Genomic DNA, 14,518 nt, shown 5'->3' with positions numbered 1-14,518 from the left:
TGGGTAGGCCTCCCTCTCCACTCCGCTGTTCTGGCGTCGTGAGGGAGCTTGTTCCACCATTGGGGTGCCAGAGCAGCGAACAGTTTTGACTGGGCTGAGCGGGAACTGTGCTTCCGCAGAGGTAGGGGGGCCAGCAGGCCAGAGGTGGATGAACGCAATGCCCTCGTTTGGGTGTAGGGACTGATCAGAGCCTGAAGGTACGGAGGTGCCGTTCCCCTCACAGCTCCGTAGGCAAGCACCATGGTCTTGTAGCAGATGCGAGCTTCAACTGGAAGCCAGTGGAGTGTGCGGAGGAGCGGGGTGACGTGAGAGAACTTGGGAAGGTTGAACACCAGACGGGCTGCGGCGTTCTGGATGAGTTGTAGGGGTTTAATGACACAGGCAGGGAGCCCAGCCAACAGCGAGTTGCAGTAATCCAGACGGGAGATGACAAGTGCCTGGATTAGGACCTGTGCCGCTTCCTGTGTAAGGCAGGGTCATACTCTGCGAATGTTGTAGAGCATGAACCTACAGGATCGGGTCACCGCCTTGATGTTAGCGGAGAATGACAGGGTGTTGTCCAGGGTCACGCCAAGGCTCTTTGCACTCTGGGAGGAGGACACAACAGAGTTGTCAACCGTGATGGCGAGATCATGGAACGGGCAGTCCTTCCCCGGGAGGAAGAGCAGCTCCGTCTTGCCGAGGTTCAGCTTGAGGTGGTGATCCGTCATCCACACTGATATGTCTGCCAGACATGCAGAGATGCTATTTGCCACCTGGTTATCAGAAGGGGGAAAGGAGAAGATTAATTGTGTGTCGTCTGCGTAGCAATGATTGGAGAGGCTATGTGAGGATATGACAGAGCCAAGTGACTTGGTGTATAGCGAGAATAGGAGAGGGCCTAGAACTGAGCCCTGGGGGACAGCAGTGGTGATAGCACGTGGTGCGGAGACAGATTCTCGCCACGCCACCTGGTAGGAGTGACCTGTCAGGTAGGACGCAATCCAAGAGTGAGCCGCGCCGGAGATGCCCAACTCCGGGTGGAGAGGAGGATCTGATGGTTCACAGTATCAAAGGCAGCAGATTGGTCTAGAACGACGAGAGCAGAGGAGAGAGAGTTAGCTTTGGCAGTGCGGAGAGCCTCCGTGACACAGAGAAGAGCAGTCTCAGTTGAATGACCAGTCTTGAAACCTGACTGGTTTGGATCAAGAAGGTCATTCTGAGAGAGATAGCAAGAGAGTTGGCTAAAGACGGCACGCTCAAGAGTTTTGGAGAGAAAAGAAAGAAGGGATACTGGTCTGTAGTTGTTGACATCGGAGGGATCGAGTGTAGGTTTTTTGAGAAGGGGTGCAATTCTCGCTCTCTTGAAGACGGAAGGGACATAGCCAGCGGTCAAGGATGAGTTGATGAGCGAGGTGAGGTAAGGGAGAAGGTCTCCGGAAATGGTCTCGAGAAGAGAGGAGGGGATAGGGTCAAGCGGGCAGGTTGTTGGGCGGCCGGCCGTCACAAGTCGCAAGATTTCATCTGGAGAGAGAGGGGAGAAAGAAGTCAAAGCATAGGGTACGGCAGTGTGAGCAGGACCAGCGGTGTCATTTGACTTAACAAATGAGGATCGGATGTCGTCAACCTTCTTTTCAAAATGGTTGATGAAGTCATCCACAGAGAGGAAGGGGGGGGGGAGGATTCAGCAGGGAGGAGAAGGTGGCAAAGAGCTTCCTAGGGTTAGAGGCAGATGCTTGGAATTTAGAGTGGTAGAAAGTGGCTTTAGCAGCAGAAACATAGGAAGAAAATGTAGAGAGAAGGGAGTGAAAAGATGCCAGGTCCGTGAGTAGTGTTGGAGGAGAGCGAGAAAGAAAAGGATACAAAGTAGTGGTCGGAGACTTGGAGGGGAGTTGCAGTGAGATTAGTAGAAGAACAGCATCTAGTAAAGATGAGATCAAGCGTATTGCCTGCCTTGTGAGTAGGGGGGGACGGTGAGAGGGTGAGGTCAAAAGAGGAGAGGAGTGGAAAGAAGGAGGCAGAGAGAAATTAGTCAAAGGTAGACGTAGGGAGGTTAAAGTCACCCAGAACTGTGAGGGGGGAGCCATCCTCAGGAAAGGAACTTATCAAGGCGTCAAGCTCATTGATGAACCCTCCAAGGGAACCTGGAGGGCGATAAATGACAAGGATGTTAAGCTTGAATGGGCTAGTGACTGTGAAAGCATGGAATTCAAAAGAGGAGATAGACAGATGGGTAAGGGGAAAAAGAGAGAATGTCCACTTGGGAGAGATGAGGATTCCTGTGCCACCGCCACGCTGACCAGATGCTCTCGGGGTATGCGAGAACACATGGTCAGACGAGGAGAGAGCAGTAGGAGTAGCAGTGTTTTCTGTGGTAATCCATGTTTCCGTCAGCGCCAAGAAGTCGAGGGACTGGAGGGTAGCATAGGCTGAGATGAACTCTGCCTTGTTGGCCGCAGAACGGCAGTTCCAGAGGCTGCCGGAGACCTGGAACTCCACGTGGGTCGTGCGTGCAGGGACCACCAGGTTAGAGAGGCAGCAGCCACGCGGTGTGAGGCGTTTGTATAGCCTGTGCGGAGAGGAGAGAACAGGGATAGACAGACGCATAGTTGACAGGCTACAGAAAATGGCTACAATAATGCAAAGGAGATCGGAATGAAATGAACTAAACATCTGGGAAAAGCGAGAGAGCGGGGCCTCCCTCACTTACGTTTCACTGAAACACTTACGTTTCACTAACACTTCATCTTAGCCAAAAGGCAGAGAAGCGATATCACACTCACACACCAAACATAAAGTGGTTTGAGCAGGAAGAATGACCAGTCCAGCAGCTTGCCGTCTAGGGCTGACTCAGACTAAAAAAACGTCTTGGTCGACCAAGAGTCGTGTATTTTTCTATATATATAGACACATCCTATGTGTTAAAAAAAAAAAATCAAATCAACTACATGCAAATGAGCTTGTCTGATGCTTTAAGCGAACTGTTTGATGAAAAAAATTAAGGCACACAAATGACTAGTGTGAGTCTGACCGCAATTGATTTGATTGTGCCGCTTGGCTTATACTTGCTGTGTTAAAAGTGACTGTGACTAGTCTCTCTCTCTCCTCGCTGCTGCAGAACATCCGCTGTCCGTGTTGCTGAAAGCTTCAACATAATCACAGCCGTTTCTGACTGAAAGGTTGTGTTACCGAAATCCCTCATTTGTTTAGGAAAAAACATTCCCTATTCCCTCAACCTTTTGCTCTCTTTACGTGACACGTGTATGCTTCACATGCACGTGACCAGTATGGCCTATAGCATATCGTAATCACATATAATAAATTGGTCAGGGGTGCAACTTTCAATGGGGGGACGACGACATGTGCTGCGTGTATATTATGTGTGCCCAAAACAGGTGCTGTTTTAAAACTAAAATGCTTGATTGCATTACACATCATGAATGACTCATATGCTGTGTGATGACATTAATGAATAAATTATTGATTGATACAGTAGCCTACAGTGCATTCGGAAAGTATTCAGACCCCTTTACTTTTTTCACATTTTATTACGTTACAGCCTTATTCTAACATTTATGAAATTGTTTTCCCCCTCCGCCCCAATCTACACACAATTCGCCATAATGACAAAGCAAAAACAGGTTTTTAGAATTTTTTGCAAATGTATTAAAAATAATAAACTAATATCACTTTTACATAAGTATTCAGACCTTTTACTAAGTACTTTGTTGAAGTACCTTTGGCAGCGATTACAGCCTCAAGTCTTCTTGGGAATGACGCTACAATCTTGGCACACCTGTATTTGGGGAGTTTCTCCCATTCTTCTCTGCAGATCCTCTCAAGCTCTGTCAGGTTGCATGGGGAGCGTCGCTGCACAGCTCTTTTCAGGTCTCTCCAGAGATGTTTGATCGGGTTCAAGTCCGGGCTCTGGCTGGGCCACTCAAGGAAATTCAGAGACTTGTCCAGAAGCCACTCCTGCGTTGTCTTGGCTGTGTGCTTAGGGTCGTTGTCCTGTTGGAAGGTGAACCTTCGCCCCAGTCTGAGGTCCTGAGCGCTCTGGAGCAGGTTTTCATCAAGGATCTCTCTGTACTTTGCTCCGTTCATCTTTCCCTCGATCCTGACTAGTCTCCCAGTCCCTACCGCTGAAAAACATCCCCACAGCATGATGCTGCCACCACCATGCTTCACCGTAGGGATGGTGCCAGGTTTCCTCCAGACGTGACACTTGGCATTCAGGCCAAAGAGTTCAATCTTGATTTCATCAGACCACAGAATCTTGTTTCTCTTGGACTGAGAGTCCTTTAGGTGCCTTTTGGCAAACTCCAAGCGGGCTGTCGTGTGCCTTTTACTGAGGAGTGGCTTCTGTCTAGTCACCCTACCATAAAGGCCTGATTGGTGGAGTGCTGCAGAGATGGTTGTCCTTCTGGAAGGTTCTCCCATCTCCACAGAGGAACTCTGGAGCTCTGTCAGAGAGACCATCGGGTTCTTGGTCACCTCCCTGACCAAGGCCCTTCTCCCCCAATTGCTCAGTTTGGCTGGGCGGCCAGCTCTAGGAAGAGTCTGGGTGGTTCCAAACTTCATCCATTTAAGAATGATGGAGGCTACTGTGTTCTTGGGGACCTTCAATGCTGCAGACATTTTTTGGTACCCTTCCTCAGATCTGTGCCTCGACACAATCCTTCCTCGGAGCTCTACGGACAATTCCTTCGACCTCATGGCTTGGTTTTTGCTCTGACATACACTGTCAACTGTGGGACCTTATATAGACAGGTGTGTGCCTTTCCAAATCATGTCCAATCAATTGAATTTACCACAGGTGGACTCCAATCAAGTTGTAGAAACATCTCAAGGATGATCAATGGAAACCGGATGCACCTGAGCTCAATTTCAAGTCTCATAGCAAAGGGTCTGAATACTTATGGAAATATGTGCAACAATTTCTAAAAACCTGTTTTCGTTTTGTCATTATGGGGTATTGTGTGTAGATTGATGAGGGAAAAAAATAATTTAATCCATTCTAGAATAAGGCTTTAACATAAAAAATGTGGAAAAGGTGAAGGGGTCTGAATACTTTCTGAATGCACTGTATATGGATGATTTATAGAGGCAGACACATTAACAGTTATAGATTATAAACCTAATTAATTTGTTTTCATCTCTTCACTTTTCTTTTCATCTGCTAACTCTGCTAGTTCCTAGTTCTCAACACCAACATGCTGGTTAACTTTGCTATTAACCACATAGCAACATGGTCTAGGAAAAGGCGCCAATTCAACAGCACATTGATGTGTTTCAGAATCGCGGACAGCGATCGCCATCCAACGCGGGAGAAAGTGCATTTGTTATACAATAATATTGTTTTTATTAGTGTCGCACCATTGTTCTTACATACTATAACCATATACCATTTCAGTAGCACATGTCTTAGACTGATGGAATGTGCCATCCCCACGGCCTCCACAATGGATCAGTCCACTCAGACAGGCACGGATCAGACAGGCACGGATCAGACAGGCACGGGTCAGACAGGCGCGGATCAGACAGGCGCGGATCAGACAGGCACGGGTCAGACAGGCGTGGATCAGACAGGCGCGGATCAGACAGGCGCGGATCAGACAGGCGCGGATCAGACAGGCACGGATCAGACAGTCTTGTACGCCATGATTTTTTTATTTTATTTGTTTACTACTGCTCGACAAAATAAATCTTGGTCGACCAACAGCCTATCGTCCAAACAATCGACCAGTCGACTAAATGGGGTCAGCCCTACTGCAGTCACAAGACAAGTTGTGCAATTTGTTCTATACACACAAACTGTAAGCAAAGACACACACACACACACACACACACACACACACACAGTCACTATTTGCTCTGCCTTGTAGCTATTGGGAGGCGAGAGGAAAGCTGGCTGGCTTCCTATTGGATCAACAGATGTGATGGCACTTGGCTCGAGGTGAGATGATGCAATTGTCTTACTGAAGTCCTGGAGTACTCTCTGAAGTGCTACAGTACAACACAGTGACTGGGCCTGTGTTCACTTCTCTGTTTTACCATAATGCTGATCTAAGTTTTGTGTTTTCAACTTAATGGTGGGGGGTTAGCATTGGAGGAGGGTAATATGATCCTAGTTCAGCATGACTCGCTAGGCTAACCCTGTGCCTGTGTCCAGCAACACCTTACAACCTGTAATTACCTCCAAGGTGCCTCTAGATCCTATTGGTTAGAGCCTGGACAGCAGTGGAGGCTGCTGAGGGGGAAATGGCTCATAATAATGCCTGGAATGGAGTAAATTGAATGGTATCAAAAACATGGTTTTCAAGTGTTCACACTCCATTCCATCCATTCACTCCATTCCATCCATTCACTCCATTCCATCCATTCCATTCCATCCACTCCATTCCATCCATTCACTCCATTCCATCCATTCACTCCATTCCATTCCATTCCACTCCATTCCATCCATTCCATCCATTCCATCCATTCCACTCCATTCACTCCATTCCATCCATTCCACTCAATTCCACTCCATTCCACTCCATTCCATCCATTCACTCCATTCCATCCATTCACTCCATTCCATCCATTCACTCCATTCACTCCATTCCACTCCATTCCATCCATTCACTCCATTCCATCCATTCCATCCATTCAATCCATTCCACTCCATTCCACTCCATTCACTCCATTCCACTCCAATCCATCCATTCACTCCATTCCATTCCATTCCATCCATTCCACTCCATTCACTCCATTCCACTCCATTCACTCCATTCCACTCCATTCCATCCATTCCACTCCATTCACTCCATTCCACTCCATTCCACTCCACTCCATTCACTCTAATCCACTCCATTCACTCCATTCCACTCCATTCCACTCCATTCCACTCTATTCACTCCATTCCACTCCATTCCACTCCATTCACTCCAATCCACTCCATTCCACTCCATTCCACTCTATTCACTCCATTCCACTCCATTCCACTCCATTCACTCCAATCCACTCCATTCACTCCATTCCATTCCACTCCATTCCACTCCATTCCACTCCATTCACTCCATTCCACTCCATTCCACTCCATTCCACTCCATTCCACTCTATTCACTCCATTCACTCCATTCCACTCCATTCACTCCATTCCACTCCATTCACTCCATTCCATTCCACTCCACTCCATTCACTCCATTCCACTCTATTCACTCCATTCCATTCAATTCCACTCCATTTACTCCAATCCACTCCATTTACTCCAATCCACTCCATTCACTCCATTCCACTCCATTCCACTCTATTCCATTCCATTCCATCCATTCACTCCATTCCACTCCATTCACTCCATTCCACTCCATTCCACTCCATTCCATTCCACTCCACTCCATTCACTCCATTCCACTCCATTCACTCCAATCCACTCCACTCCACTCCATTCACTCCATTCCACTCCATTCACTCCAATCCACTCCATTCCACTCCATTCCATTCCACTCCACTCCATTCACTCCAATCCACTCCATTCACTCCATTCTATTCCATTCCATCCATTCCATCCATTCCACTCCATTCACTCCAATCCACTCCATTCACTCCATAACTAGACTAGGCTAACTAGCCGTTAGGCTCCAGGGGAAAGTAGGGGATTACAGTGCATTCGGAAAGTATTCAGACCGCTTCACTATTTCCACATTTTGTTACGTTACAGCCTTATTCTAAAATTGATTAAATTGTTTTTTCCCCCCCTCATAAATCTACACAAAATACCCCATAATGACAAAGTGAAAACAAGTTTTTAGACATTTTTTGCAAATGTATTCCATCCATTCCATCCATTCCACTCCATTCACTCCAATCACTCCATTCCACTCCATTCTATTCCATTCCACTCCATTCACTCCAATCCACTCACTCCATTCCACTCCATTCCATTCCACTCCATTCCATTCCACTCCACTCCATTCACTCCATTCCACTCCATTCACTCCACTCTATTCCATTCCACTCCATTCACTCCAATCCACTCCATTCCATCCATTCCACTCCATTCACTCCACTCCATCCATTGCACTCCATTCACTCCAATCCACTCCATTCACTCCATTCTATTCCATTCCACTCCATTCACTCCAATTCACTCCATTCCACTCCATTCCATTCCATTCACTCCATTCACTCCAATTCACTCCACTCCATTCCACTCCATTCACTCCACTCCATTCACTCTATTCCATTCCATTCCACTCCATTCACTCCACTCCATTCCACTCCATTCACTCTATTCCATTCCATTCCACTCCATTCACTCCACTCCATTCACTCCACTCCATTCCACTCCATTCACTCCACTCCATTCACTCTATTCCATTCCATTCCACTCCATTCACTCCACTCCATTCACTCTATTCCATTCCATTCCACTCCATTCACTCCATTCCACTCCATTCACTCCAATCTTGGCTCGAGGTTATTATGAACTGTCGTCCCCTTCAGCAGCCTCCAGTGCTGGACAGTGACCTGAGCTTTTGATTGTTAAGTAACAGAACAGCCAGACAGAACAGCCAGACAGAACAGTCAGACAGAACAGCCAGACAGAACAGCCAGACAGAACAGCCAGACAGAACAGTCAGACAGAACAGTCAGACAGAACAGCCAGACAGAACAGCCAGACAGAACAGTCAGACAGAACAGCCAGACAGAACAGCCAGACAGAACAGCCAGACAGAACAGCCAGACAGAACAGCCAGACAGAACAGCCAGACAGAACAGCCAGACAGAACAGCCAGACAGAACAGCCAGTGAATATCATTAGGCTGGACCATAGACATAGATTTACTAGAACGGGACCTGGAGCCTCTGACCATTAACTTGTACAGGGTTCCCATTCTAGTAATTCCATGTCGTTAGCTTGGACGTCACATCAGAAGCCATGGAGTCTTATTGAATCTGAGCCCCATTAGAACGGTCATTCATTGAGAAGGAGGCCATTGAGGTCTCCATTGGCAGTTAGCCCCGATGACCTGACCATTATGGTCAATTTGCACGCCGTGAAATATCTGCTGCCCCGGCGTCCGGCCTAATCCTCAGCTTCCTGAGGGGGGCAATAAGCCAGCCTGGCTCGTTAGAGCGATTTAGGCCTCCTAAACGAGGCATCGGTGATACAGCTGATTCTGGAACGTGCGTAGCTAGGCTAACTAGACTAGGCTAACTAGACTAGGCTAACTAGCCGTTAGGCTCCAGGGGAAAGTAGGGGATTACAGTGCATTCGGAAAGTATTCAGACCGCTTCACTATTTCCACATTTTGTTACGTTACAGCCTTATTCTAAAATTGATTAAATTGTTTTTTCCCCCCCTCATAAATCTACACAAAATACCCCATAATGACAAAGTGAAAACAAGTTTTTAGACATTTTTTGCAAATGTATTAAAAATAAAAAGCTGAAATATCACATTTACATAAGTAATAATCAGACCCTTTACTCAGTACTTTTTTGAAGCACCTTTGGCAGTGATTACAGCTTCGAGTCTTCTTGGGTATGACGCTACAAGCTTGGCACACCTGTATTTGGGGAGTTTCTCCCATTCTTCTCTGCAGAGCCTCTCAAACTCTGTCAGGTTGGATGGGGAGAGTCACTGCACAGCTATTTTCAGGTCTCTCCAGAGATGTTTGATCGGGTTCAAGTCCGGGCTCTGGCTGGGCCACATAAGGACAATCAGAGACTTGTCCCAAAGCCACTCCTGCGTTGTCTTGGCTGTGTGCTTAGGGTCGTTGTTCTGTTGGAAGGTGAACCTTCGTCCCAGTCTGAGGTCCTGAGCACTCTGGAGCAGGTTTTCATCAAGGATGTCTCTGTACTTTGCTCAGTTCATCTTTCCCTCAATCTCTAGCCAAACAAACCATTTCCCCCCTAAATATTAGCTAGCTGGCTAGAATGAATTTATGAGGCCAACAAACATGTTTCTCACACGCTCAGAACACATTTCCTCAAGTTATAATGAAAGGTTCCTCTCTGTCCATAAAACACACAATTTTTCTGGAGACTTGTGGGAGGAGTGTTGATGACGTCGCCCACTGTATGCTACTTTCGGTAGCCTGATTTTTTTGCATCCAGACTGAGGAGAAATCGGCAATGCGTCCCTGACCACCTCCCTGAAGTGGTCAGCCAGGTCTGAACACAATCACCCGTATTTTCAATGCGATCTTCATATTCTGGTAGCAGAAGATGTAAATGTCAAATGTAAACGCTGCCAAAAGTCATTTCAGCATGTGTTGACCTCAGGGGATTCAATACTTAACTAATCAAGATATATTAGTAGAAAGAGGAGGAAGGGAAGCGTTGTTGTTTAATTTCCTCAAAACTCAAAGTTTAACTTTCGCAGACAAATAATGTCTCTGAAAATGTAGGCCTAGGCGTAGCATCAGAAGTTGTGAAATGTAGCCAGGGGTCGCTTTAGCTTTCAGAAATCTGCATTTTCAATTTTAACTTGCTAAAATACCGGAGAAAGAAAGACGCAGAATTCAGCTCCACTAGAAGCGTTGCGTTGCTTTGCCCTCAGCATCGTGTCAATGTGACGTTCTACCTGCTACACAGAGTGTGTTGTTTTGAGAGCAGAGAGGAGCACAGGAGAAAATCATCTTTATTCTATTTCCCCTACTGTACCATATTCATCGATTTAATGCTTCGGTACAGTAGCTTTGGTCCAGTTTTTTGCGAGTACTCATGAAATTGTTCCTAGTGGCTGAACTAAATGATCCTTTAATGACACCAGTGGCTTTTGTTAACGTTGTGAACTTAGCTAGTCAATATGGCAAGTAGTAGTAGCTTCTTGACTTAATAAATATCTGTAAAATAACCAGTGGTGTCTACCGGAGGACACAACCAGTGGTGTCTACCGGAGGACACAACCAGTGGTGTCTACCGGAGGACATAACCAGTGGTGTCTAGTGGAGGACACAACCAGTGGTGTCTACCGGAGGACATAACCAGTGGTGTCTAGTGGAGGACACAACCGGTGGTGTCTACCGGAGGACACAACCAGTGGTGTCTACCGGAGGACACAACCAGTGGTGTCTACCGGAGGACATAACCAGTGGTGTCTAGTGGAGGACACAACCAGTGGTGTCTACCGGAGGACATAACCAGTGGTGTCTAGTGGAGGACACAACCGGTGGTGTCTACCGGAGGACATAACCAGTGGTGTCTAGCGGAGGACACAACCAGTGGTGTCTACCGGAGGACATAACCAGTGGTGTCTAGTGGAGGACATAACCAGTGGTGTCTAGTGGAGGACACAACCGGTGGTGTCTACCGGAGGACACAACCAGTGGTGTCTACCGGAGGACACAACCAGTGGTGTCTACCGGAGGACACAACCAGTGGTGTCTAGCGGAGGACACAACCAGTGGTGTCTACCGGAGGACACAACCAGTGGTGTCTACCGGAGGACACAACCAGTGGTGTCTAGCGGAGGACACAACTAGTGGTGTCTAGCGGAGGACACAACTAGTGGTGTCTAGTGGAGGACACAACTAGTGGTGTCTAGTGGAGGACATAACCAGTGGTGTCTAGTGGAGGACACAACCAGTGGTGTCTAGTGGAGGACACAACCAGTGGTGTCTAGTGGAGGACACAACCAGTGGTGTCTAGTGGAGGACACAACCAGTGGTGTCTAGTGGAGGACACAACCAGTGGTGTCTAGTGGAGGACACAACCAGTGGTGTCTAGTGGAGGACATAACCAGTGGTGTCTAGTGGAGGACACAACCAGTGGTGTCTAGTGGAGGACACAACCAGTGGTGTCTAGTGGAGGACACAACCAGTGGTGTCTAGTGGAGGACATAACCAGTGGTGTCTAGTGGAGGTCATATGCAACCAAAATCCACTGTATTTCTCATTATTTCATTATTTCAATAGAATGAACGCCTGCGTCAGCCATCAAGAATTTAACCTCAGCGATTATTCAGCTTGGCTGCCGCCATTGGACGTGACACAACGCCAGCGCAACACGGGCAGTGAAACAGCTTTCATTGATTTCAAAGGAAGCATTTCCTCAACATCTGATGGCAACGCCGGACACCCGATGGCTGCAGTGTAGCAGGGCCTTGTGTATCTTGTGCTGTAAGTGTTGCAGTTGGTCCATTTCGAACAGGGAGCCCTTATGGGGTCCATTGTCCTCCCGAGTGGCGCAGTGGTCTAAGGCACTGCATCGCAGTGCTAGCTGTGCCACTAGAGATCCTGGTTCGAATCCAGGCTCTGTCGTAGCCGGCCGCAACCGGGAGACCCATGGGGGTACAATTGGCCCAGCGTCGTCCAGGGTAATAATAATAATAATAATATGCCATTTAGCAGACGCTTTTATCCGAATCGACTTACAGTCATGTGTGCATACATTTTTACGTATGGGTGGTCCCGGGGATCGAACCCACTACCCTGGCGTTACAAGCGCCATGCTCTACCAATTGAGCTACAGAGGACCACAACAGGCTCTGTCGTAGCCGGCCGCGACCGGAAGACCCATGGGGGGGGGCGCACAATTGGCCTAGCGTAGTCCAGTGTAGGGGAGGGAATGGCCGGCAGGGATGTAGCTCAGTGGGTAGAGCATGGCGTTTGCAACGCCAGAGTTGTGGGTTCGATTCCCACGGGGGGCCAGTATGAAATTTTTTAAATAAAAATAATGTATGCACTCACTAACTGTAAGTGGCTCTGGATAAGAGCGTCTGCTAAATGACTAAAATGTAAAAATGTAATTGAAACTCCGGGAACAAAAGTTCACTCAACAGCCATGAACCAGTTAGCGCCTCTCTCTGCCTGCGTCCCAAATGGCTCCATATTCACTATATAGTGCACTAAAAGTAGTGTACTATATATGGAATAGGGTACCATTTGGGACGGGCCCCCTTTCTGAGCTTTACCAAATGTGCTCTGCTATTACTTTTTAACTTTTGACCACCAGGAACTCTGACTGTAGCACAGTACAGAGTACAGGACTACAGATGGCAGGACTGGGAGCTCATTGGTCATTCAGTGTCCTAAACCAATGATCATGCTGACATGGACATTGCAACTTAGATTGTATTGTTGGCCCCCTTTTTAATTGACTCATGCCTGCCTGTATAACTGAAGTTTTAAATTAAAATATAAAAAAAAGTTGATCATCAGATTATAGCGTTCAAGTGTGGTGAAAGTCAAAGATCTATTATCAAACTCAAAACGTTATTCAAATTGCAAAACATCTCGTAAAAATTAAAATCTATTCCATTACATTCTAAGAGCAGAACTCCTGTTCAGGACTGTTGCCTGGTACGAGTCTACAAGGCCTTCTCGCTCTGGGGAGACCGGACTGGCTGATTTATAATCGAACAACACCTTTTTTTAATGACCGACTAATTAGACTTTCAATCGTCATCTCCCTGATCTGAGAATTTAGCATAGTGTGATAGAAAATACAACTCCCTCTTAAAACACCAACACAGAACTGAGAGCTGCAGGCAGCTTCTAGTGGAACAGTAAGAGAGGAAGAGAGGAAGAGAGGAAGAGAGGAAGAGAGGAAGAGAGGAAGACAGGAAGAGAGGAAGAGAGGAAGAGAGGAAGACAGGAAGACAGGAAGAGAGGAAGACAGGAAGAGAGGAAGACAGGAAGAGAGGAAGAGAGGAAGAGAGGAAGAGAGGAAGAGAGGAAGAGGAAGACAGGAAGAGAGGAAGAGAGGAAGACAGGAAGAGAGGAAGAGAGGAAGACAGGAAGAGAGGAAGAGAGGAAGACAGGAAGAGAGGAAGACAGGAAGACAGGAAGAGAGGAAGACAGGAAGAGAGGAAGACAGGAAGAGAGGAAGAGAGGAAGCGAGAAGAGAGGAAGAGAGGAAGAGAGGACGGACGGGGGGACGGACGGACGGGGGGACGGACGGACAGACGGGGGGACGGGGACGGGGCGGGACGGACGGACGGAGGACGGGGGACGGGCGGACGGACGAGGCGGACGGACGGACGAGGCGGACGGACGGGGACGGGCGAGGCGGACGGACGGGCGGACGGACGGACGGACGGGGGAGGCAGGGACGGGCGGGGGCGGACGGACGGAGCGCGGACGGACGGACGGACGGGGGAGCGGGACGGACGGACGGACGACGGGGACGGACGGACGGACGACGGCGGACGGGCAGGCGGACGGACGGGCGGGGACGGACGGAGGACGGGGGGACGGACGGACGGACGGACGGGGCGACGGACGGACGGAGGCGGACGGGCGGGACGAGACGGAGCGGACGGACGGGGGGACGGACGGACGGAGGGCGGACGGGCGACGGACGGGGACGGACGGGGCGGACGGGCGGACGGGGGAGGGGACGGACGGGGGACGGACGGACGGACGGGGGCGACGGACGGACGGACGGACGGGACGGGGCGAGGCGGACGGACGGACGGGGCGACGGACGGACGGACGGACGGGACGGACGGGCGGGACGGGCGGCGGAGCGGACGGACGGGCGGACGGAGGCGGGCGGGACGGACGGACGGACGGACGGACGGACGGGGACGGGGGCGAGGCGGGCG

At 48.9% G+C, this 14,518-nt stretch overlaps 2 protein-coding genes across 3 annotated transcripts in view; both read left to right on the top strand.

Annotated features, from left to right (window-relative positions):
- The window catches only part of LOC121549743 (nuclear receptor coactivator 2), a 226,950-nt gene that overhangs the window by 41,232 nt on the left and 171,200 nt on the right, over positions 1 to 14,518 (top strand). The window lies entirely within an intron of this gene.
- The window catches only part of LOC123482469 (zinc finger CCCH domain-containing protein 13-like), a 42,009-nt gene that overhangs the window by 27,444 nt on the left and 47 nt on the right, over positions 1 to 14,518 (top strand). The window contains exon 4 of the mRNA XM_045210313.1: positions 14,128 to 14,518. This exon is cut by the window's right edge and continues 47 nt beyond it. Coding sequence (XP_045066248.1) covers positions 14,128 to 14,518 — 391 coding nt within the window. The remainder of the gene's footprint in view (positions 1 to 14,127) is intronic.

Source organism: Coregonus clupeaformis, chromosome 34 (assembly GCF_020615455.1).
Source record: "Coregonus clupeaformis isolate EN_2021a chromosome 34, ASM2061545v1, whole genome shotgun sequence".
Classification (NCBI taxonomy): domain Eukaryota; kingdom Metazoa; phylum Chordata; class Actinopteri; order Salmoniformes; family Salmonidae; genus Coregonus; species Coregonus clupeaformis.
Note: the sequence above shows the minus strand (reverse complement) of the source record. Positions and strands in the feature narration are given on the sequence as shown.